General features: G+C 44.5%; 1 protein-coding gene across 1 annotated transcript; it reads right to left on the reverse strand.

Moving 5' to 3' along the window:
• Nucleotides 1–931: 931 nt before the first annotated feature.
• On the reverse strand, nucleotides 932–19,894 carry OLFM4 (olfactomedin 4). The gene is made up of 5 exons (XM_010977187.3): nucleotides 19,750–19,894; nucleotides 14,989–15,141; nucleotides 9,428–9,640; nucleotides 8,292–8,442; nucleotides 932–1,769 (listed from the first exon to the last, which is right to left on the reverse strand). Exons 3-5 carry the CDS (start codon nucleotides 9,566–9,568, stop codon nucleotides 967–969), a joined length of 1,095 nt encoding a protein of 364 aa, XP_010975489.3. The 5' UTR covers nucleotides 9,569–9,640; nucleotides 14,989–15,141; nucleotides 19,750–19,894; the 3' UTR covers nucleotides 932–966.
• Between the last annotated feature and the right edge of the window lie 3,552 nt (nucleotides 19,895–23,446).

A 23,446-nucleotide genomic window follows, 5' to 3' on the forward strand; every position in this document is an offset into this window, starting at 1 on the left:
ATTAAGTCAGATCTTAATATGTTAGACCTGTATTAAGTCCGATCATAATGATCTGCTTATGATACAACTAGACATGCTACCATTTTATCACAGCCATTTGCTTTTTTTATGTTCTTAGAGTAAGTAAAAGTGCATTGATGAGAAAAAAGAAAGTTAGTTTTGTTAATCATATATCTGTTTCATTAAAAACTAGTTAATTTTTTTTTGAAGTAGGAAGTTGGGAAGGGGTGAGAGAATTGATTGATAAGTCTGATTCTGATCTTCTGAGCTGCCTTTGGAATGCAGTTCTGCAGTGGAGGGTTCTATTGACTCTTACGAAGGTTGACAACAAAGAAAAGAAAAATCAAGTGCCTCATCTTCACTTGATTTGCAGTGTGTAATTTAATGCCAAAAAGAGTCTTTCTCCAGAAAACTCAGAGCATTTTACAGATATGATATAAGCATGCTAAATTTACTTGTCTGCTATATACAAACATGGTTTAAGGGGCTAGTAAGTTGGAGATTTGGACCCTCAAGGAGCTCTGGATAACAATCTGCTTAATTAAGCTCGAGATTCTTTCGGGCATGGAAGGATTAGCCAGGCTATATGGAAGAGAACTGGTCCTTGGGCCTTCTCTCCTGTGCAAAGAATCCCCAAAAGCCATACAGAGCTCTCTTGAAGTTCCTTAATTTCCAGATGTCACCTCACTGAAGGCTTCCTCAGAACCATAATGTCCCAAGACCTCTGAAAATCCCACCCATCTTGGAAGGACATTATCTCAGTAGAGAAGTGAATCCCAGGAGGCAGACAGCTTCCAAGAGAACTCAGAAGTCCTAAGTCTCCAGTATGGTAGAACAGAGCTCCCAAACATTACTGCTAAGCGGATATGCTCTGGGTTCCCCTGGCCCCGCAGACAGCTAAATAAGTGGAGAAGACCATTTTTTTTCCATGAAATTTTTCTCTCTCTCACCTGAACACATAAAAGTTTACTGGGGTTTTTGCTGGAAGACAAGATCGTAAGTCAGAAGATAACCATCGTTATAGACAAAAAGTTTCTGCTCGAAAGGGTGATAGTTAATACTCTGCAAGTTTTCCATCATCTTCTGCATGACAATGCTTAGTCTGCCCTCTTTCCCTGTGTTTGTGTCATAGTAGTAGAAAATCTCTTCTGTTCTGGTGTTCAGAGTACGGGTGGCATACAGAACCCCACACACCATGAACGCATTAGTCACAGATGGTTTATACTGCCTGGTCTGCCAAGTGTTTAGCACCTCAAGTGTGGTGTCGTTGAGTTTACTAATCACCATGTTACCAGTGCTGGCTTCAGTGGCGTAAATCACCCACAATCCATTCTCATCCGCAGCCAAGTCAATATCTTGCCAACCAACATTAGCATACGAAAAGCGGTTATTGTAGGCAGCATTCGGGAGAGTTTGAGTCCGAGCAACCTTGTTGGTGGTCAGGTTAACTCTGGCAATGTTCCCCGTGTTGTACCAGTTCACATACATGCTGTTCTTGTAAACTGCTATACCACTGCCTTGGCCATAGGTAATCCGATTCTGCTGGGCATTTGTGTACAATAGCAAATCATCCATTGTATTGTAAAGTCTGTAATATTGCAAAATTCTCCCATCTGTATCCAAAGGTGCCACCCAGTACAGCCCTTTGCCTGGATGCTGGGGCAAGTAATCCCTCCCCCAGGCACCATACTTATAGGAAAACCCTCTCCAGTTGAGCTTAACTATATCTGGTCTGCTGATGTTCACCACACCACCGTGAGCACAGCTCCCTAGAGGAACAAGGAAATGAAAGGACATTCTTAGAGAAAATGAATCACAAGATACAAACAGTTTACTATCCTAAGACCCAAAGGAATCCGTAAACATTTTTCTTGTCAACGTTCAATGACAACCATGGCTCGGTTGGAGAGGAGGCAAAACCTTCTCTTGGTTCCAGTCTCAACGCCAACCCACTGTCCGTTCTAGAGAGAACTCCCTTTTATTTATGTGGATGGGCTTTCAATCTGGGAAATGGGGATAATGCAACTGCCCAGAGCTATATTATAAGGTTTGTGGGCCCAGAAAGAGGAAAGGACGACTTGGTGAATTTAATATATTTTCTTCTATGAGAAAGCATTTCACAAATGTTATTTTATTTCATTTTTCTTATAAACGTATCAAGAAAGCAAGATCACGCGAGAATGCTACCCTACTTCCATAAAGCCAGGAAATGCTTTCACCAGGGTCAGGAAGAATTGTGATGAAGGAGAAGTCTGTCCTAGGCAGGTTTTTTTTCCCCTCACCCTCTGCCCTTCCCTGGGCAGATCCCAAGGACACATCCACACCACATACCCACACTGCCCCAAGCTACTCTCACTACTCTCAGAAGAGGAAGTTTTAAACACGGTATTTTAAAGACACAGAAAGGTGGTCCTCTCATGGTGGGATTTCAGCCTTGAGAAGCCACAGAAGTTACTTTAGGGCCATGTTGCCTGCTCTGTGCCCAAGACACAGCCATCCCATATATTCCTTGGTGACCATCTCGCTGCAGAGCTACAAGGTGGGTCTTGCTGTTCATAATCCATAGTCCCCTGCACCACAGAGTGATGGGCAGGTTTTTCATCTTTCCCATTCTGACACAGCCATTGTCACAACGTGTACAACCAAGGAGGACCAGGCTCACTGGTCCACTGACTCTACATTCCCTGTAATACTTGGGTGAATGACTCAGGGCCACTAGCCCTTCACATAGCCCTCCCTCTGATATGCCTGCCAACCCAGAGCATTCATGAGCTATAAAAAAAGAAAAGAAAATTCTTCCAGTATTCTTATAATAGCCATCTAAACACTTGAACACCCATTTTCTGGGATCTTAATAAATACCCTTAAAAAAACTGGTGAGAAATTTTATTGGAATAACAAAGAAAATTCAACCTCAAGTACACTGGAGGTCAGTTTCCCTCATCCTGACACCTGGCACAGAGCAGGTGAGTGGGGAGGGAACAGAACCTGGCTTTAAATGCTTGGGGAATCGGGGAGCCATGGAGAGCATAGGAGGTGAGCTCAAGCCAGAAGCAGAGCTCCAAACAACTGCCTGAGATTAAGACGGCGGGGAGCAAAGGGGTGCAAAGCTTTCGCCTCTGAGTCTCTGCCTCTATAGGTATGGGGAGATCCATTCCTTTCCTTGCTAAATGCCTCCCTCCTCTCCCCTCCTCAAGGACTGCTCAGAGGTGAAACCATTACTAGAAATTCTGCTTTTATTTTTCCAATCTGCTGGGACTTTAGGGTCCTGGAATTAAATACGTGCTTCTTAAATGCTCTCATAAATCCGCAGTTGGTGGAAAAGTCAGCCAACCGTACAACAGGTAGAGGAATGAAACCACTCTGTACCCAACCTCAAATAATTTTGCATATCATTAAGCAGAACACAGTCGCGGGTTTATTTTAATAATGCATGCGCCATTTCATAAATAAAAAAGCAACGTGTGTTCAGCCAAGAGACGGCTCTCCACTAAAGAAATAATAAATAAAATGATAAATTATTATTTCCTCTTCTAAAAGTGAGCTCTCAGATGAATGCTTGTTTGCTTTTGTTTATGAAACAATGCATGAATTATTAAAATAAAGTTAGCAGTGTGTTCAGTTTAATGATAAGAAAAACTGTTTGAGTTTCCATATGTTACAAACCGAATTTTCTAGTTAAAAATCTCTTCCTGAGAACTTATTTATTCAACTACATTTCACTCTGAGGAAATGGAAGAAAGTCACTTTTCTCTTGCAGGTTGTAAGACCGAGGGACTGTTTGCCTAATTAGATCTGGCCTTCCTGAAAAAGAAATGTCCCAAACCAACAGCAATATAATATTTAAGGAAAACTTATGTTGCATATACATATTCAAGCATTTTATTATGAAATTAAAGATAATAAACGGTTCTGTCCTAGATGTGGAAATCCTTAGATAGGAAGGAACCAAAATAAATTTCTCTTAAAAATTACTATTACTACTACTACTAATAGTAAAAATAATAATAATGTCTCACCATTTTACAAGTTGACCAGGAGATTAAAATTGTACCTGGTTTAAATATTAAAACTGTATATAAAATGTAAATCTCTTTTCCTCACCCACCAACCATTCCTAAATACTCTCCTGTCCTTTTTGCTATCTCTCCTGTATCCTCTATCTCCTCTGGACCATTTTTGAGCCCTGGCTTTGGTCAAAGGAAGTGGAAATAGGAAGAGATCTAAGTATTGTCAATGCTCAGGTGCGGCTACAGCAGTGACAGACACGTGACAAGGCTGTGGCGGGCTTCCTCGACTCCTGGCAGCAAACCGTCCTAAAAACAATACTGAAACTGACAGCCAGCCCGGTGCCCACTGCTCACCCAGCCCAGCCGGAGTCCCCATCCAGCCACCCCATCGACACCCAGCTTCTCCCGGCCCCTTCTCTTCTCATGCCCCTTCCCAGCCCCTTCCTGCATTTCAAGGTCTTACACTCCATTCCTTTCCTTACTCATCCCGACTTAACCCTGCCACTGGAACAACAACCCACTGCCCAACCATGACCCAAGATCTGTGGAAGACCAACAAATCATTCTGTATTTTCTAATGTGAGAGAACACACCATAGAACTCAGAGCAAAAGTACCCTTCCAGCTACTCCGCAAGCAAGGAAGCCAAGATAATTTGGTGTTAATCAGGTTGGTGAGTCGCTGGAACCTTCTTGTCATCCCAGGAATCACAGGTGTGCCTCTCTCTCTATTAAAGCCTCTATGGAAGGTAGCCCGGTACAGTGAAAATATTGCCAGACAGATTCCAATTCACATCCTGACTCCAGCACTTAGGAGCTGTGTCTCCTCTCGCGAGTTATGTAACCTTCTGAGCCTCAGCCTCCTTATGTTAAAAGAAAAATGATAATACCTACTCTGCAGAACTGTCAGGAAGACTAGACAGAAGGCATGTACAGGTAACTCAGTAAACGGTAACGATCAGCATTATAACCACATGATGCTACAACTGAAATTTTACAGGACTGGTTTCCCTTCCTAGGTAGTGGTTCTGAAGGTTTCTGTACCCATCCTGGTGACCTCAGTGCCCAGAAGAGGACCGACCATACAGTGGCACCAAATTATGTTTGTGGAATAAAGGAATGAAAAACTGATTAAATCTTCCAAATTCAGCTTAGTCTTATTTATAAAACACTAACGCTCTACCCTGCTGCATATCTGAATTTTCCCAAGAGCCTTGTATTCACTCCATAGAACATAATGCAGGGAACCTTCTACATCAGATAGACTTAGTCAGCCATCTCTTCATCATGTAGCTCCTTAGATATTGTCATGGGATTCTGAGAATATTCTGGGAGGCCACAGGGTGAGGCTTTGAAATACTCTAACTTGGCGTTTTTGAAGCCTCATGGTTAGTAGCATTTTTTTTTCTAAGCTGAGGATTATATGCTAGCAGAGGAAACATAATCTTGGGTCTGTCAATGCACTCTCTCATTTGGCCAACTGAACGTGGATGGAGAAAAGAGGAGAATGCAATTGACTTGTGAGAATTAGGCAATTAAAATGGTCACAATCATAAAATGATTCACATGAAACTGATTCTGAATTACTGGCTCTATGCTGCCCAACACCCGGCTCTTCCCCAGGCTTGGGATTTGGGCTGCTCACCCCACATCTTTCATTGACCATTTACTGCACACCTACTGTGTGTCAGCACAGACCCTTGGATCTCCAAGCACAACAGTGAGGACTCCTGGGTCTCTGCATCATAGTTTACTGTCTGCAGTTAGTTTGATTCAGGGGGAGAACAGAGAGAAACTGAAGTCAGTTGTTTTCAGGAAAAACAGTTAATGAGCACAAGGCCAATTATTTTAGATTAGAAAGTTCTATGAAGTGAAGCAGAAAAAGATGTCATTTGCAGCATAAACCATCTATAAAGCGTGTTTTATCGAACCCTAATTCTAGGTACTAGTTCTAAGATCCTGCTGGGAGGGGCCGAGAGAGCACAGAATTACTTTCTTGCTGAAACTTGCATAGAGTCTGTTTTGTTCTGTGCAAGTCTGTAGTGGAAAAAAAAAAAAGCAGACAGGCCAGATTTTAAAGTCCCATAATAGTGAGTAACTTTAATTAAAGTCTCCACAGGCCCACAACTTTGTGGTGCCTGGGGATTTTCCAATTCTGCATCATCGACCAATCCAAATAGAAAGAGAGCAAGTGAAAGAAATTGATTTCAAAACATGACGAAAAGTCAGTTTAATATAAACATCATAAATATAATATGAACAGAGCTGGAGGAGGGCCAAGGGGCTTGGCAGGGATCCAGGGATGGCCAAGGTTGTGGGAAAGTGAGAGGAACTCTGGGTCCAATTTGTTTGAACAACACAGCTGGGCTGGGAGGGCTCATGAAAGTCTAAGTGTAAGGACCTGGGGGAAAGTTCTAGGAAAAAAAGTGCTAACAAAAATAATACAACAGACTTGCTTGTTTTCTTCCTTAGATACTAAGCGATGTATTTTCTCCCCCATCACTGACCTTGCGTTATTGATGCCTGACCTTCAAGGTCCTGAGACGACAGGGAATAAGGGGCCTTGCGCCTCACCCTCAGCTCTGTCACTAACCATCTTGTGTGACCTCAGGAAAAGCAGCATCCTTACCGCCAAGTCCCCTCCACTGAGACAGTCATGTCTGATGACCCTGAATGTCCCTTCCTGCTCTAAAATGTCCTCATTCCAAGGGATGCACAGAAAACTGTGCTGGGAAAAGATATTCCATGGGGAAATTTTGCTGAAGTTAAAAAAAGAGAGAGACAAAGATAAAAGGGACGGAGGGAGGGAGGAGAGAAAGACATGCTCAGGTTTTAACAGGGGTTGTCATCGCTATATTCCTGCCCTCAGGGAGCCCTCCATGGTCCCGCAGAATGAGCTCTCCTTCCCTACACGCTTTGACACTGCTGATCCCAGACCAAATTTAGCCTCGTTTGTTACAGAGGACAGAGCGTGGCCTTTGTCCCAACCCTTCTCTGTCTGTCATACGGTGACAGATCCCCAGCTGCACTAGAGGGAGAGAAGAAAGCAAACAACACCAAGAGGCTTATAACTACGGCAGTATTTCATTAAAGACTTAAAGAAACCAGCAACACTGACAAGGATCCAGAAATGCACGGCCAAAAAGGAAGCAGTTGTGACAACAAGAATGAATGAAAATCACAAGAGCTGTATGATCCGGTGAACAGGTAGAGTCCCCGTTCAGGCTGAGATGCTCGGGACATGCAGAGAGAGCTTCCCCGCGACCCCGGCTCCAGGGCTGGACGCTGCGGCTTTAGTTGACCCTGTGGCACGTGTTGAAGCGCACACGGGTCTAGCACCGCTTTCGTTTGCAGCACGGGGTTCACTTCAATTATCACCATTAATAACAGTAACAATCACCAGCACAGAAATCCTGATCATTGAGCTCTGAGCCTCCCAAGCCTTACTTTGTTAATCCTCACAGCAACCCTGCAGTAGGTCCTACTGTTCTCCCATTTCACCAAGGAGGAGATGAAGGATCTTTTTGCTGAGGCCACATAGCTGAGAAGCTCAGGCCTTTGGGATCCCAAAGCCAAGACACTGACTCCCACATTCCATGACCCCATTCAAGGAGGTGGTTATGGGGTGACCACCTCTGTACTACACCTGACCCTCTCCAAGGACGAATCCTTAGACAGCAGTGAGACGCCATCCCTTCCCTCCAGGAACTCGCGGTCCAGGAGGGCCGGCAGGACACACCCACATGTCCTGGACACGTGGAGAAACCCGTTAAATCCTCGCTGAATCCTAGGACACACTACACAGCAGATGCTCTACATGCACTTAGGGAAAACACGAAGGAGAAATAAAGAGGTGGAAGGAGGAAAGGAAAGAAGGGGGAAAGGAGGATTCAAGGCAGCTCATCAGATAAAGGAGCCGATCAGCCCTGACAATCCACAGGACAGAGCGGAGGGGATGCCTCGCGGATTCCAGAGGCTTTCACCTCACCCGCCCCCCTGCCATGGCCAGTCCATCACAGAGACATTTTCCCTGTTCGTAAATGCAAAGGGGTTACGTGTAATGTGGGGATTTTGTTTTAAATCATCTCATTGTCTGTGCTCTTTCTCTGTGAGCCCCAGAAGGTGATAGTCGTAGAGCTGGTAAGGGACAAGATTTAAAAATAGGGAAGAGTAAACTCGGAGCTGCAAAAATTCCATCCTTCCTTCACGTCCACAATCCCAGAGCCCTTCCCCATCCCACCCTCAGCTCCTTACGAGGCCTGGTGAAAATCAGGCACGCTCACCTGGAGCCGGAGGAGTGGGGCCAATTTCCTCTTTAGAGGCCTCACATTCCTTGAGCCGGTTCTTCAGAGCCAGGATTTCTCGGCGAATGGCAAGAACATTGTTTTTGTCTAGCGTCTCGAGTTTCTCTACCAGGAGAGTCATATTCCTTATCTAAGGAAATAAAAATTCAGAGTGACTTTATATTATTGTGCAATTTCTTTCATAAACATTCCAGGGCTGAATTTGTCACTTAGGGAAACATTGCCAGAGAAATACACCCGAGATTCTTCTGAATGGTTTCATTTGGAAGAATACATTTCCTGGTTTAGCGTGAACGCCTGTCAGATCACAGGCAGATGTGTGTGACAAGAAGAAAATGGCAAAGACTTTAACAGCTTTAATAACGGAGAACAGGCTTAGTTTCGGCATCCACAAATGTCCATTAAAGTTCATTTCTAATAACCTTCCCCTATAAATGTGTGTTTACTCATGCTGTATTATAATTAAGTTTCTAATGAGTGGTGAGGGCCAGAGGAAACTTACATTCTGAAATAGGTAACTGGAATTCTCAATTATAGCCCATGTCCTGCCTGTGCTAGTAAATTCTTGCTGATACAAATTACCCACCCATAACCCTAATGTGGTGATCTTTATCCACAGAGCTTAAAAGCCATCACTATGACCTACTCATAAGAAAGTCCTTTAAAGAGGCTTGTCGGTATTTGGAGAAGAGTTCCAAGAGGGATCAAGGATTATGTGATCATTCAAAACGAGAAACAGACCTACCATGTCTAAAATCAGGTAAATTGTGGCTGTCTAGTCCCATGAGGGTAAATCCAGAACAGAGGAGACCCCTGACCTAGCTTGGCTGTGGAGTTGTTCACACTTATCTCCTTTCTAGAGATACTGAAAGGCCATTTGGTTCTTTGCCTCTGACCATGAGATGACACCTATTCTTCAATCAGCATGTTCCCAACGTGTGTAACTTACTAGTCAAAGACAGGCGTGCATCTAAAGCAGAACACGGCACGTGCCAGGTGGTGATGAGAGCTTATAGAATTAGACATCAGAAGAGAGAGATTCCTATCCTGGTCCTAGAACCGGCTCACTGGAAAGACTCTATTATTAATTCATGAGAAGTGAGTTCATTCCTTACCTCTATTTCCAGCTGGTCAACAATCACTGTGCTTCCAACAAAACCGACCTTCAGCCGTTTAATCAGTTTCTCCATCTCCCTCACTTCTATCTTGATCAGTTCAAAGTCCAGTTCCGTGTAAGAAATGGAATTTTTTTCCATAATCTCTATTCGGACAGTTAGGTTGAAGAGTTTCTTCTCATACACGCTGATTAACTGGACATATTCCTTCACCTGAAAGGGAGTCAAACAGCTCAAGACCGTTCCCTGAGTGATGTCATACAGCCTTCCTCCACTACCAAGTCCGCTGGGACTAATTGATTGCTGTCAGTCTTTTCTTTTTTTTTTTTTTTTAACTAAAGAAATGGGTCAGAAGTATATTTAACTAGATTTTTAAAAATCTATCCAAAGTCAAAAGAATCTATTACTACAATGGGAAGGGTGTGGATTTTGCTCTTGCCTAGACTAAAAATAATTTTGCTTCAGAGTCATCATTCACAAGCACATTTTAATCTCCGTTTTAATGTTTGAAGATAGTAGCTCTCCAAACTAAATTGGTTTGAATCAGAGTTTCTTGCCCACCCTCCTCCCCTCAATGCATATGCTGTAGATCAGGCCTTCCCAGCACTACTGACATTTGGGGCTAGATCATTCTTCCTAGGGGAAGGGAGGGCTTTCTTGAATATTATAGGATGTTTAGCATCATCTCTGGCCTCTACATGCCAATGGCACCAACCCCACCCCCACCCCAGTTGTGACAACCATAAATGTCCCAGATGTTGCTAAATATTCCCCAGGGGCAAAATCTCCACCACCAGCACCCTCCCTCCATTTAGAACCACTGCTCTAAATCTAAGTATCTTCTAGAAGAGGAAGAAATGCTCTAGGAAGAATTCCTTCTTTGATCACCATATGCAATGAGTTTTTGAGCCCCTCTGCCTTCGACAAAGTGGCATAAAGACCTAACTTACTCCACAATATGCGCATGTACGTGCAACTATAAAGGGCACATTTCGTGAACTGCACCCACATATTTATTCCAAATTTATTCCAAGAACTGATTATTGCAATCAGACCTTTAAATTACACATTTGTTGCATATATTTGAATGTCTGATCATTAAGTTAAAATACTTCCAAAAATTCCCTTGGTGGTTCAGTGTATAATTGGAATCTCCAAATGGAGATGCCAATAAACACAGTTGGTGGTTCTTTCTGTATCTGATCTCTAAAAGAAATGCCATGGCTTTTTTAAGGACCTGCTCATTAGAAGTTGCTATATATTCTTTTTAAAAATTTGAAGAGAAGTGAGACTTTTCCCCCAAACTATGCTAATGTCAAGTGGGTGATCCACAGGGCCTGCATGAATTCAGAGACTCAGAGACAGATGTTGGCCTCTAATCCTTCTAATACCAAAGGCAGCCTTCACTTCTGTCATTTTAGCCCTTCCACTTAACCCCGCTGTGCAAATTAGAGTAGGCTTATAGGCCGCAGACCTGAAGGGCTAGGGCTTCAGGCAAAGAGGATTTAAATGAAAGTTGAAAATGCAGCCCTTGGCACTGCTAGTGTAGCTCCTCTGGCAACTGATGCTCACTGCCATCAGATGAGGCTGAAAAGGCTGGTGACATTTTGACGGATAAGGAGGTTAATATATATATATATATATATAAAATGTGTGTATATATAAATATATATATATATAAAACCTAGCAAGTCCCCCTCAAAAGTACAAACACAGATATAAGGTAGCCAGGTCTCAATTTCTACAAAAATCAGGCATAAAACCTTGCCTGTGATAAAAATAATAATAAAATTGAAGTGCCAACCCACTGCAGAAATGGAAATCTGTGAAATGAATATTCTTGCTGGCATTTGGCCTTGCCAGCTCTTGGAACAAGTGAAACTCCCTTAGCTTTCCTGGAACATTTTGGTGGCATATCACAGCTGTTGCTCTACAAAAATGAGTGATTCAACTGTCATTTCTGTTAAATAAAATGTGGCTCTCCCAGATTCTCCCTGAAAACCAAGGCCTACCCTGGAGTTTGTGACCTCTGAGAGTGTGTGGGGTGCCTGCCCGAGTTCAGCCACAAAGATCTGTTCGGGGGGGAGACTTGAGGTTCCTTCAGCTGACATTTCTAGAATAGCTCAGTGACGCTCAGGAAAATTGGAATCATCTGTGGAGTTTTAGAAGAAGGAAGAGAATTTTGAGGATGGGCCAGAAAGACTTCACAGTCTGAACTTTACTAATTTAAATAGACTGTTAATTTAAACCCTTCCCATGAACAGATCTCCAGGGTTGAGATGGCATGGACAATTCTGGAAACATCCCAGCTCTCCCTGGAAGGTGCAGCCTCAGCAGAGGCAGCTCAACCTGCCCGAGGATATGCAGAGAATATGGGTCTAGCCCTAGGGAGACACCTCGTGTCTCAACACTTTTACTGCCCAGGTCCTCATCACTCCAAGATGAAGCTTTAGAAGACTCATCTAAATTTGCCTTCAAACCGCCAGCACCACAGTCAGAGCTTCCATTCTTTTGTTTGCTATACACGTATCATGTCATTGATGGCTTCTAAGAATTGACGTCCGTTTGGAGGTTTGTAGTGGTTCCATGCAGTAAACGTGGTCTTGTAATAGATAAAGAATGCAGCACAGCTGGTTATTAAGCTAAAGAATTAATCTGGCTCATGTTTCTGCCAGTTCCTCAAAACCTGTGCTCATAACCATAACCAGATTATTTGAAATAAATAAATGTACTTTGTCACAGCCTGCCATTTTAATATATTCTAACCACAAGATTAATTGAGCTTGAAATGACCATCAAGACCTATGAAGCACTTTGGAGCTAGACCCACCTAAGCTCAAATCTGACTTCAGTACTTAGTGGGCAAATCCCTTAATTTCTCTAAGCCTTAATTTCTTCCTAGAAACTGTGGGTAATGGTACCAAGTTTACATGATGATTGTAAGCACTAGGGATTATGTATATTAAGCGCCTAATGTAATGGATGCCCTATACATGACAGCAATTATTACAGAAACAGTGATTTCAGATTTTCTCAACCTGACCTTTTAATTTACTACATTTCACTGCACAAAACATTGCTCAATCAATGCTATGTGTTTATGGGTTGCCTAAATGTGTCCTACGCTGCCTCAACCTTCTCATGCATGAGGGACTATTAGCAAAAGTGTCACACTAAATATCTTGCCCCAAAGACCGTAACCCTCCAGAGGAAAAAAAAAAAAATCTGAGCTGCCTTTTGTGTTGTCTCTGTCCTAAGTACGGTCACAAGAGGACACACCACAAACAAAAGGAAAGTATAAAGTGCTTTCAGCATCTTATGCAGAGGCAGTCCTGTCTTCTCTGTGTATTGACAGATAATGAATCATAGACACTCAAAACCCTTTTCTACCGGCCTGACCGAACGGGCATCCCCCCTAGGCCGCTAGATCAACGGTGATTTCCAAGGCAACCTAGGGACAGCTATAATAATTCACGCAGAAACTCAAAGCCCTCAGCTGAAGAGATAATTCTGGATGGAAGGCATTACTGACCTACTGCACCTCTTCTTAGAGGATGATAACAGCACGGCCGAGAGAAAAAAGATAACTCGGTTGATTCCAAAGACCCAAATTCCTGACCTGGCTTAACCGGCCAAGAGAAGAGCGCCCTTTACATTTATGTGTCTTTATCCTTCCAAACCTCAGTTTTTCCATCCCTAAAATGGGGAAAAGAACACTGGCCTAACTGCCTTAAAGGGTTGCTTGAAATTAGAACTGGCAGCATTAAGAAAAGCACAAAGGGAAGCTGTTACTGTTACGGTTGTTAGCGTCACCTGTCACGCCCCGAATCCATTTTGCAAATTTCAGCCAGCAGGTCAATTCCTCTCTTAGGCCTCCATCACCAATTTGTTTAGGACCAGCTACTGACACTTTCAGAACTGAAAGTTTTTCCTACTCTGCACTTCTTCCCTGCCAATTATTTGCAAGGCATATGCCACCATCTCCCCCTTACAGGATTGGAATGAAATGTCCCAGACTCACAAACCTCTCCCTGGAGCAGCCCAGGGTTTCAAACTGCCCTTCACATCCCTGCCAGCCAGGAAGACATGCAAATCAGCCGCTTCCACTATTTCAAAGCAAATGACTCTAACTGAAAAGATCTTACCTAGGATTTTCCTCCACTTGTTATGTTTTTATGCATAACTTCTTATCTGTACTTGATTATGCTGGAATAAGACTATGAATATTAATGGTTGGAATTTATAATTTAGTGCTGTGCCTTTTCTGCTGATTAATTCAAGGACATTTCATTTCTTAAGAAGCTAGGTTCCCGGAGTCGTCAAACACATTTTCCTGGACACTCATTTAAACTTAGAATATTTATCTACCAATTCAGGTTGAAAGCAAGGGCTCAGCCTCCTCATAATTTTTGTCTTAAAAGATAATTCTGCTGGATGCTGAGGTAGCTGAGCTTAAATTTCTTGGGAAAACGTATTTTGAATCTTGCGGCAAAGATAGAGCGCCTTGTAAATTAATGGTGTGGTATATCAAATGACGCGTAATCTGATGATAGCTAGCTTGGACTTCGCCTGTGCAGAAAATGGGAGCCCTTCTAATTGATTTCTAACGTGGCTAAAAAGGTTAAAGGGTCAAAACTGGAATGCCAAGTCACACCGCTCCAGCCAGCTCAGAGAAGGGCTACTTCCTCTGGCTGGAGAAAGCGGTAATCAGTGGGTCAAGTCGGGGTTCTCCCCGAGGCTGAGCGACCTATAGGTCTTGATTCAAATTCCCAGGGAAGCCTTCGGTTTTGGTCTAATGCTAGACTCATCTAACACAAGCTCCCTGCTGAGACAATAGGGGCTAACATTGAGAAGGAGGGAGAGGGAGAGATGGAAGAGAGTGAACCGTGAAGACAAAATCAGAGGAAGAGAGAGGAAAAAAAGGGAGGGAGAAAGATGAGAGGGGCATTTGAGGGATGGGAGGAGAAGAAGAAAGGAGAAAGACCAAAAGCAAGAGAAGACCCAAAAGAGCACAAAACAAAAAACAAAAGCAAAAGAATGAAGAAGGAAAGGGAAAGAAAGATTTCAAAGGATGGACAAGGGAAAGATGGAGGCAAGAGGAGAAATAAGAAATGAAGAGGAGGAGGATTGGAATAGGAATTGGATGAAAAAGTACCAGGGCAGGAAGCTAGAGCACGAAGAGGGCAGAGGAGAGGAAGGGAGGTAAAGATGGAGGAAGGACCAAGAATAAGACCAAAAGGAAGAAGAAACCACAAAACCAAATAAAGACTGCAGAGCTGAAATTTACAGGGAGCAGGCAAGGCTTCCTTCCAGCCGCGGGAGCACCACAGTATTAAAGGGAGTTTTTCCCATGGTGCTAATCATCTCCATCCTTTCTTCCTGCGCTCTCACTCTTCCTGCCATAAAGAACTCCATAGGTTACCGCCAGATAAATGCTAAAGTTTCCGTTAGATGCAAATGTGCTTTTAACAGCTGCTTATAAAGCCCTGAATAAAAAGTATTCTGTTTGTGTGTTCTTACCAAGATATTGTTGCAAGAGGAAAAAAGAATGAAATGCTTACTTTAGAAAGCTCTTTGTTGAACTTCTTGGAGATAGCTTGAGCTGTGACCTCCAAGCGTTCCACTCTCTCCACGGGAAAGGTGGTGTCTGGCAGGACGACGGAGCACTGGCAGATCCCGCGCTCATCCGTGGAGCCGGTGAAATTAGAAAAGGACTGTAAATAAAAATAAGTTCAACATCAGTAAAGAGCCAGGAAGCGAGCCTTTTGGCAAGTGGAGAGCCAGAAACTGGCTTTGTCAGAAGAGTGCTTGGAGGCCAGCAAGTGGAGTTCAATACGTAAATGAATGGAATCCCAGAAACATGCTAAAAGCCATCGCCATGTCTCCCAGGCAGTACCTCACTTAGGGTTCAGCCACCTCTCCACCTGTCAGGCTAAACCACTATGATTCTCCTTTCTGGAAGAGGCTTAAAGGAAATTACTACTGTCCCCATGTTAAGGAAAAAGAAATAAAGAAGTGATCAGAGTCCTGTGTTTGAATTCCAATTCTACCACTTACGGGACCTGAATTTTCTCTAAGTCTCAGTTTCCTCATCTGTCAAATAGAGAACACCTACTTCACAGGATAACCTAGTTCACAGGGATGTCCCTGAGGGGAGCCAAGTAGCGTCAAGCAAGTCCCTGATACACGGTAAGTGATCAGTAAATGCCACATTCCTTTTCCTTCTACTTCCTCATTTTCTTTTCCACATCTCAACCCCAACCCCAGCCCAGTGCCTGCTGGGAGAATGAGGAAAACATCAAGGGATGTAGGTTACAGTGAAGCTATACAACACAAACCAACATCCTCTCCTCATCTGGGAAACTGTATAATTAACATCCTTCAAAGTCGCAACAAACCAGCCATTTGTTAAGAACCAAACGAGGTATGAATGTGAAGGTTTCATGCACACTGTTTTCGAGTCTTCCAGCTTATCACTTGCAGAAAAGTCATTTTAAAATATTTGATGTTTCTTTAATATATTCAGGCTCACACATTGGTGCCACCGCATATTTTAGAATGACAGGTTTGAAAGATCCTGTTTTTCTTTTGCCCCCTTTGAACTTCCCCAAGGGGATCCCGGCACAATTAACATATTTTTTTTCTTACTACTATTGCCTTACAGAGTAACTCCTGGCAGCCGACTGGCTGTGACTTTCAATGATCTTATCTGACGGCCAGCCCAAAGCTCACCTGTGGAACAGCAGCCCCAAGGGTCTCTTTCTGAAACTATCAAGGGGGGAGGAATGGTTTTCACGGTTATGTAGAGATGCCGGCTACACTTCTCAAAGTTGCAGAGGTCAGCAGGTTGCAGCTGAGATGGTGTGTTCAGTGATTTATTATCTACTAACTTCTGTAGTTCCTGAACAAGCTGGACCTAGATGCTTCTATAATCAAGATCTATTCTATCAGTGACCTCTGAACCAATTAATTCAGGCTTTTGCAACTCAGTTACTTGTTAATTTAACCTAATCTTTAAGATGAGCAGAAATAAAATAAATATACATATGTTTGTACCCCAAACTCTCTACACCAGGCAAATTCTTGACATTAGTTTCAACTTTCTTCATCAATTACATCCCACACCTGCAAAATTTGGAGAGTAAGAGAAAGGACGAGCAGATTTATGCTGAATACTGGGGCTGGGAGAGGGAGAAGGGAAGGGTCTTTTCCAGGGACAAATAAGGACTGGACAAGCCCCATCAGGAGCCTGTCAGAGGGGCCAGCTTCCCTGGGAAGCTATCTCTCCATCTCTGCCACTGAAGATAGAATGACTTCAGCTCGAGCACGCCAAGGCTTTTACAGGAGGACCAATATATCATGGACTTTTGAGGAAATAGCTTATTATAATAACTAGCTACCAAAAAAAAAAAGTCTTGCATTTTGACAAAGGGAGGTCAATTAGCTGCACAAGACAGGGTTGGACCACTCTTAAGAGATCTCTAAAAAGCTGTCAACTCCCAAAACAATAGAGCTCATCTAGCAGTCTCTTGACAATCAACTAGAAAGGATGAGCTAACAACTTTTCACCCTGAAGTTCACCTGAAAGGCAGGCAAATAATTATGAGTCCTACTGACAGCCATTCCGCCGTCTTCTGTGGAACATCTCTGTCCCAGCACTGCAGACTCCCCACCCTCCATCCTGCTTATCATCAGCCCAGGGTGCTCAGCTGACATTGAAATGGTCCATAAGTTTGATCAGTGTTGCCCATTAGAGATATTTCTGCTCCTCGCACTCACAGACAATGAAACTAATGGTGATGGGTCTCTCTCTGCGGCAAATGCTTAATCTCTATGTGAGTAACGTGGGGAATGGGGGACAAAAATAAGGGCTTGTCCCTTTGGCCTCTGGAAGGGTAGGTGACCCCCTTGGGGAGGTTATATAGGACCCGGTGTGCCCCACAGACACTTCACACTGATGTATTCTCACACGGCATTGGTTTGATGAACACTGACTGGTGTCCACATCTTTCCAGGCTCTGGTGTTAGGGAGACAAGTAAGACCCACCTCCTGCCCAGCGAATCACGCCCATTGTCACTACGAAAAGCCTCAGTGTCTTTTTACTCCACCAACCCCTGAGCTGGATGACAAAGGCATGTGACTCGTTGCGGTTCTGATTCTGCCACTTGCCATGTTGTGCAAAGCGTGGAGCCTTTTCCAGGCAGTGAAATGAGAATCATGAGAGTGGCCTCTTCTCTGGAGGGTGACATATGAGGCATGCCGGGCACTCGGAGCACTTTGGCATAAGATGCGACTCACATTTATGATTTCAGGTTGCAATTGGCTCTAATTAGCAGCCAAGTCTAAGAGCCTGTAAAGACTCGAGGCATAAAATAATGGTACTCAACATTTTCAAAGTACAGAAAATGATACGTTGGGAACTCGCTCAATGACAGTTATAAAGGGGTTTTCCACCGCTTTCCAAAGAGCTCATCAAGCTGACAGCCAGCCCTAGAAAATCAGGTTTATAGTGGAAGTGACACCTAGCCTGCTATGAAAAGAAGTGGGAGTCGCGATTCTAACTCGCCGGCGGGAGACAAGTCAACCAGGAAAGAAATTAAAATCTCTGAGTATAATTTAACTACCCCCATTCCTTATCTACTTTTAAATATTTACCTCTTAACTAGACAACACACACTTTGGATTTCTCTGCTTCTTGACCTATATTTTATTTTCTATTATTTTAGCTGATCCTCTTAACCCAAATGCTGGTTTCTGATTGGTCATAAAGCCTCAAAATATATTATTACTATTAACCTCATTTGAAAAAAAAAATGCTAACCAGTTCTAATTGTCCCCAGAAATCACGTAGTATCATGGAATAAAATGATATATCTGATTTCTGGCTACGAAGAATCTTTGTGCATATTCATAACTCTGAAACTAGTCTCCTCTTACAAATAGACACCTTTCATCTAGACACTCTGAAAGTATAGAAAGCTGCATGGAGAACAATGGTGAAGAGCATGGACAACTAAGTTGGAGCTGTATAACTGGCTAGCTTAGTCACTGTAAGCCAATGACTTCACTTCACTAAGCCTCAGTTTTCACATCTCTAAAATGGGACCATTAATTTTACTTACCTCTGATAATAAGATAATGTCTTAAGTACCTAACATAGTCCTGGCATTTATAAGGCTATCAGTGAACATTGTTGCTGCCATCTCTGAGTCCCATTCAAGCCATTTGATAATCGAGCAGTTTTCATTGCCCTTGTAGTTCTGATGCTGAAATGAAAACAACAAACAAAAGCCTTGTCCTCCCCTTTTCCCATTGGACCTTCCATTCGGACGACCACATAAGCAGTAAAGAGATCATAGAGGAAAGGCTCTGGAGGAGTTACGACTTCCCCACCCCAAGTCACACCGTAGCTAGGAAAGCCTGGGCTTTGCCAAACAGGACTCCTAGAGAAAGGCCCAGAGCTGACATGGACAGAGGTGAAATGAGGAACTGCTTCCTACCCCTTGACCTCTCACTGCTCCAGGACTCTTCCCATTTCCTCAAAAGAGATTCAAAGAGGACTCACCTGCTAAAGAACTAGGCTTACTGCACGTTCTAGTGATGGAGACCAGCTGAACCCATCCCTTTCTAGTGCATGCTTTGTTTATCATTTCTTTGTTTGTTTGTTTTGTTTGTTGTTACCGCTATTGTCCTTTTGAGCTAGAAATGGCTCTTAAGATTCCTTATAAGAAAGACTGAGGAGTTAACACTCTTCTGGGGAAATACCCATGCGCAATAGCACTTTCCTAAGGCCCAGTGACTCCTCCCCCCGCTTGTCACCCATCTCCCTTACAAACAAGGCTCGGAGGAACTGTCAGGGTTCTGCAGAGCATCTCTGCTCTCACTCCCTCCAGGGCTATTCCTCACCGGCCACAGGGTCCCTGATGGGCAGCACACCAATTAGACGAACTTCTCTAGAGCTTCTATCGGCAGAGCCCCTCCCCATGCAGTTCTCATCCAGGCCAGAACCTGGAATCCCCATTTTTTAAAGTCCCCTCCATCCCACCCCGATTCTGAAGCACAGGCAGGTTTCAGAACCTCTTGAAAGCTTGGATCCTTTCCCTAAAGCCCCCAGCTGGAGAACTGAAATGCTGCTTCTCTTGCTAACAATTTAATTGTTTTACCCAGGTTTTAATTCATTTCCAGGTCACCTGCAGTTAACGAAGGGAGTCGTAAATCTTTTAGAGTGCTCAGGCCTAACCATCCATGAAATTATAGTCAGGTCCCCAAAAAGCCAGAGGAAGGGAAGGAACGCAGCTCTCAGATTCTGGGGCCTCCTCACCTGGGACTGGGAGCTGGAGCTGGACCAGTCGGAGCCAGAGGTAGGGATGGATGGACTGGAGCCAGAAGTGGGGATGAAAAGGCTGGAGCCAGAGGTGGGGGTGGACCAGCTGGACTCAGCGGTGGTTATGGCGTAGAAGTCAGAGTTGGTGGGGAGCAAGGTTTTCCCCATGGCTGGGCCTAGGAAGCACAGGAGGGTGAGCAGGCAGGGGAGACCCGGCCTCATCTTGTGCTCTTGGCGGAAGCCGCTGGCTTCTGCGTGGAGCCCGAGGACTTCTTATAGTGCCTGGTGGGGATTCCACCTCCCCCTTCCCTAGCCAGTTTGCAGGAAAAGAGGAAGCCGCCAGGGAGACCGTGACCACCCAGGAGGGTGGGGACACCTGGGAACGTGAGTCACTGTGTCGCTGAGCCCCGCTCTGCCAGCTGCCCTTAGATCTGGGTGTCTCCTGCCAAATATTAACTCAAATGTGGTTTCTCAAGCCCGATATCTGATTTCCGACTTGACATTTCCTTGAAACGGACGGGATGAAAGTAGACTTTGTGGATGAAACAGAGCTTGGGGGGCCCCCGGGAAGGAAAAGCAAGCATTGGTCCTTTGCTCAGAAGCCACCTCTAGTTGTCCCCCGCCCCCTACTGCCTGAATGTGGCTTCCCGGGGAAAGCTAGGGGACTCCACCTAGGGACTATGACTCTCCCCGGGGGATTCCCTCTTTCCTGGCTACTGCCCAGGCTTCTCTGACCCACCCTTGCAGTGTCTGCTTCTAGACCGAGTTCTCTCAACAGCTCCGCTTGGAAGGATAGACTGGCGGCGTGTCAGCCCTGGAAATTCAGTTATGTCTCTGCATCTACCAAGCCCTTGCCCCTGTGAGCTTGATGCAGAAGAAAGAGCCCAAGCAGAAGGCTGCCCCAGACCCAGTCTGGGGTGGGGAGGGGAGCCACACTGAGCAGTGTCTCTTTCCAGAAGGTTCTGTCTAGACCTCCCTGTCCCAGACCCTGTTGTGGGCTGGCCAGGCACTCAGGAACTCAAGACCAAGAAGTATTCATGAAACTGAGAAACAGGGATGGTCCTCAGGCCCTTTTCCATCTCTCCACTGTTTCACACATCTCTGTAAGCACTGCCTTCCTCCCTGCAGGGTAAAAACAGGGGTTGGCCTGAATATTAAAAACCAGCTCGCTCTCTCTTATCAGTCAGTGACCTTAGGCAAATCGCTGAGCCCCCTGGCGCTATAACAATTCCTAAATTATTAGAATTAAATGAAATATTATATAAGAAGTTGCTTATAGGCTTTGAAGTATTATATAAATGTCAGATTTTTGTGCTTCTTATTTTTTGGTTTTATCTTTAATTTCCTAAAGCCTGGTTCAACAGGCAAAGATGCTGTGTTCAAAACCGGGAGAGAAAGCCCTGCCCCACTCCGTTCCCCCACTGTCTCCCGGGAGCGCTCTGGAGCACCTGGTTTGAAGGGTTCAAACTCTCAGAATAAACACTGCTTATGTGAGAAACAGAGTTTTAAACCCTTGATTCACCATTCAGACACTCAGGGGAGGGGACCCGGCAAGAAAAGTACAAATGAATGACTAGAGAGTGAGGAAAAGAGATAAGGAGGGGAAGGGGGCAAAGACAAGTCTCTGTCTGTCTGGTGCCCCCAAGGAGCCCTGGGGCAGCATCCCTGGCCCAGCACCCCACACTGCCCCCTGATGCAGAGCACTGAGGGGACACCCCATCCACACCAGTCCCCCAACTTTAGGCTCCACACCACCCCTGCCATCTGGGCTGTCAGTGCTGCCTCCCCATTGAAACTCACCTGTCCAGCCACACAGGGTGACCTCTCAGGCCAACCTCACACCCACGTTCATGTGGACGTGGGGGTCAGAGGCAGTTAGGGTAGACCCAGGAAGGTCAGGAGCATTTCTGCAGAAGCTTTCTGGAAGCAGCAGAGTGTGCCTACATTATCTGCTCCAAGGCAATACGCACTGAAGATTGAGGTCAGGGCCAGCTGTCGGAGGATAGAAGGAGTATTTTGAAGACCCCACCTCTCCTATTCTGCCCTATGGTGGGTCACAAACAAAGAGACAGATTAACAAACAACAATTTACCAAATGAAAAGACAGAACGCCCAGTCCGACTAAATGTCAGATAAGTCACCAATCATTTTTTAGTATAAGTATATCCCGTGCAATATTTGGGACATACAGAGGCTAAAATAAGATGGGTTGTTTATTTAACATTTGAATTGAACTCGATGTCCTGTGCGTGATCTGCGAACCTGACCACTGAAGGCTGCTTGCTCCCTGCAGGCAGGGCCTCCTGGGAAAGAATGTGAACCGTGATGGTCACTCTTCCCTATGGGAAGCAGTTCAGCTGTGGCCTCTTTGGCGGAATGTTCTAGCCACTCAGACACCTCGCTCAAGACAGGAAAAGCGGAGGGCATGTGTGAGAATGAAGACTGGTGCGCTGCATCCATGATCCTGAGAGCGAACGCTCTGAATATAGATGCCTCCCATGGCCATGCCCCCCTTCCTCCCACTTCCCACCAAAGCAAAGGGCAAAATCTCTTCTCATTTGCTGGGAGCCTCTGTCTGTGGCTGTAATGAGCTTTCCTTGTTCCTCTTTTCAAGGAGCATGTCAGTGCCCTTGTCAGGAAAAAAAGATCTCATTAACAATGGTAGTCTGTAGTCATGACTACCTTTGGGGGCTTCTCTGACCAGTCCTTTAAGAGGCCCCTTTCCAGAGGGGTTGCATTCCTGCAGGAAAGAGGCAGTGATTCTCTCAAACACAAGTGTGCCCCAGGCAGGAGAGACATTCCCCCACCACTGTGCTCACAAGCTGCTTTCTTCCTGTCTGCCTTCATGGTTTTCAGATTCTACACTGTTTGGTAGCAGCAAATGTACCAAAGCATTGGTGATGACTCAGTAATGAGATTATTAATAATAATAGTTTGATCAGTTCCTCTGCAAATACCTTTGTCCTAAGAAACAACAAGCCTCCTGGTTATTTGACAGCCCGAGAGAGAGGAAGAAATTACCAGCACTGCAGAGCAAAGAGTGTATTATTTATAAAAATGTGTTCTGCCACTGGGTTCCCTCTAGAGTAAGAGGTCACCGAAATTCACTTGAGTAACACCGCATTCTCGCTGACAGCTGGAAGGAAAGTTACCGTGTGTGCATTTCATCAGGGGAGCTCCCTAAAGCTGTACTTCTTAAACAGTTACAACACACAGGAAAGTCACCCATATAGATAAAGCCTTAATTTAGTCCCACTGTCATTAAAAATCAATGCCAAATACACCACGGTATTTTCAGAAGATTGTGTCTTTAGGATATGCGGTCTAGGGAAAGGACAATAGAAACCGTGTTTAGTCAACAGACTGACGACTGAGGTTGTATTGGGGTGACCCTTTCCATGTCTATTGACACCCCTCCCCAACAACCCTCAAATCTCTATTAGCAATATCAGAGATGATGTGTAAAAATAATAATCAACTGACATCATTCACGTACCCTGGAAAGCAGCTTAACGCTGTGTCCGAGGCCTTCGTTAACAATGTGTATGAAGTCCCGCTCTGTACTAAGTATCAGGCCCTATGAAGAGTTACAAAGAAAGAAGAAAGCATAATTATTGCTAATGAAAATGTCTGGTCACTCAGGGGAGACAGGTCACTTCAAAGAACATCTGAGGGATGAAAACACAAATGAAAA

The sequence above is a fragment of the Camelus dromedarius genome, chromosome 13 (assembly GCF_036321535.1).
Source record: "Camelus dromedarius isolate mCamDro1 chromosome 13, mCamDro1.pat, whole genome shotgun sequence".
In the NCBI taxonomy this organism is placed as follows: Eukaryota; Metazoa; Chordata; class Mammalia; order Artiodactyla; family Camelidae; genus Camelus; species Camelus dromedarius.

Coding starts and splice junctions, on each gene's coding strand:
- OLFM4 (XM_010977187.3), bottom strand. CDS start 9,568: ATGGAAAAAAATTCCATTTCTTACACGGAACTGGACTTTGAACTGATC. Junction 8,443..9,427: donor TTGACCAGCTGGAAATAGAG/GTAAGGAATGAA, acceptor TTATTTCCTTAG/ATAAGGAATATGACTCTCCT. Junction 1,770..8,291: donor CCCCACTCCTCCGGCTCCAG/GTGAGCGTGCCT, acceptor TTGTTCCTCTAG/GGAGCTGTGCTCACGGTGGT.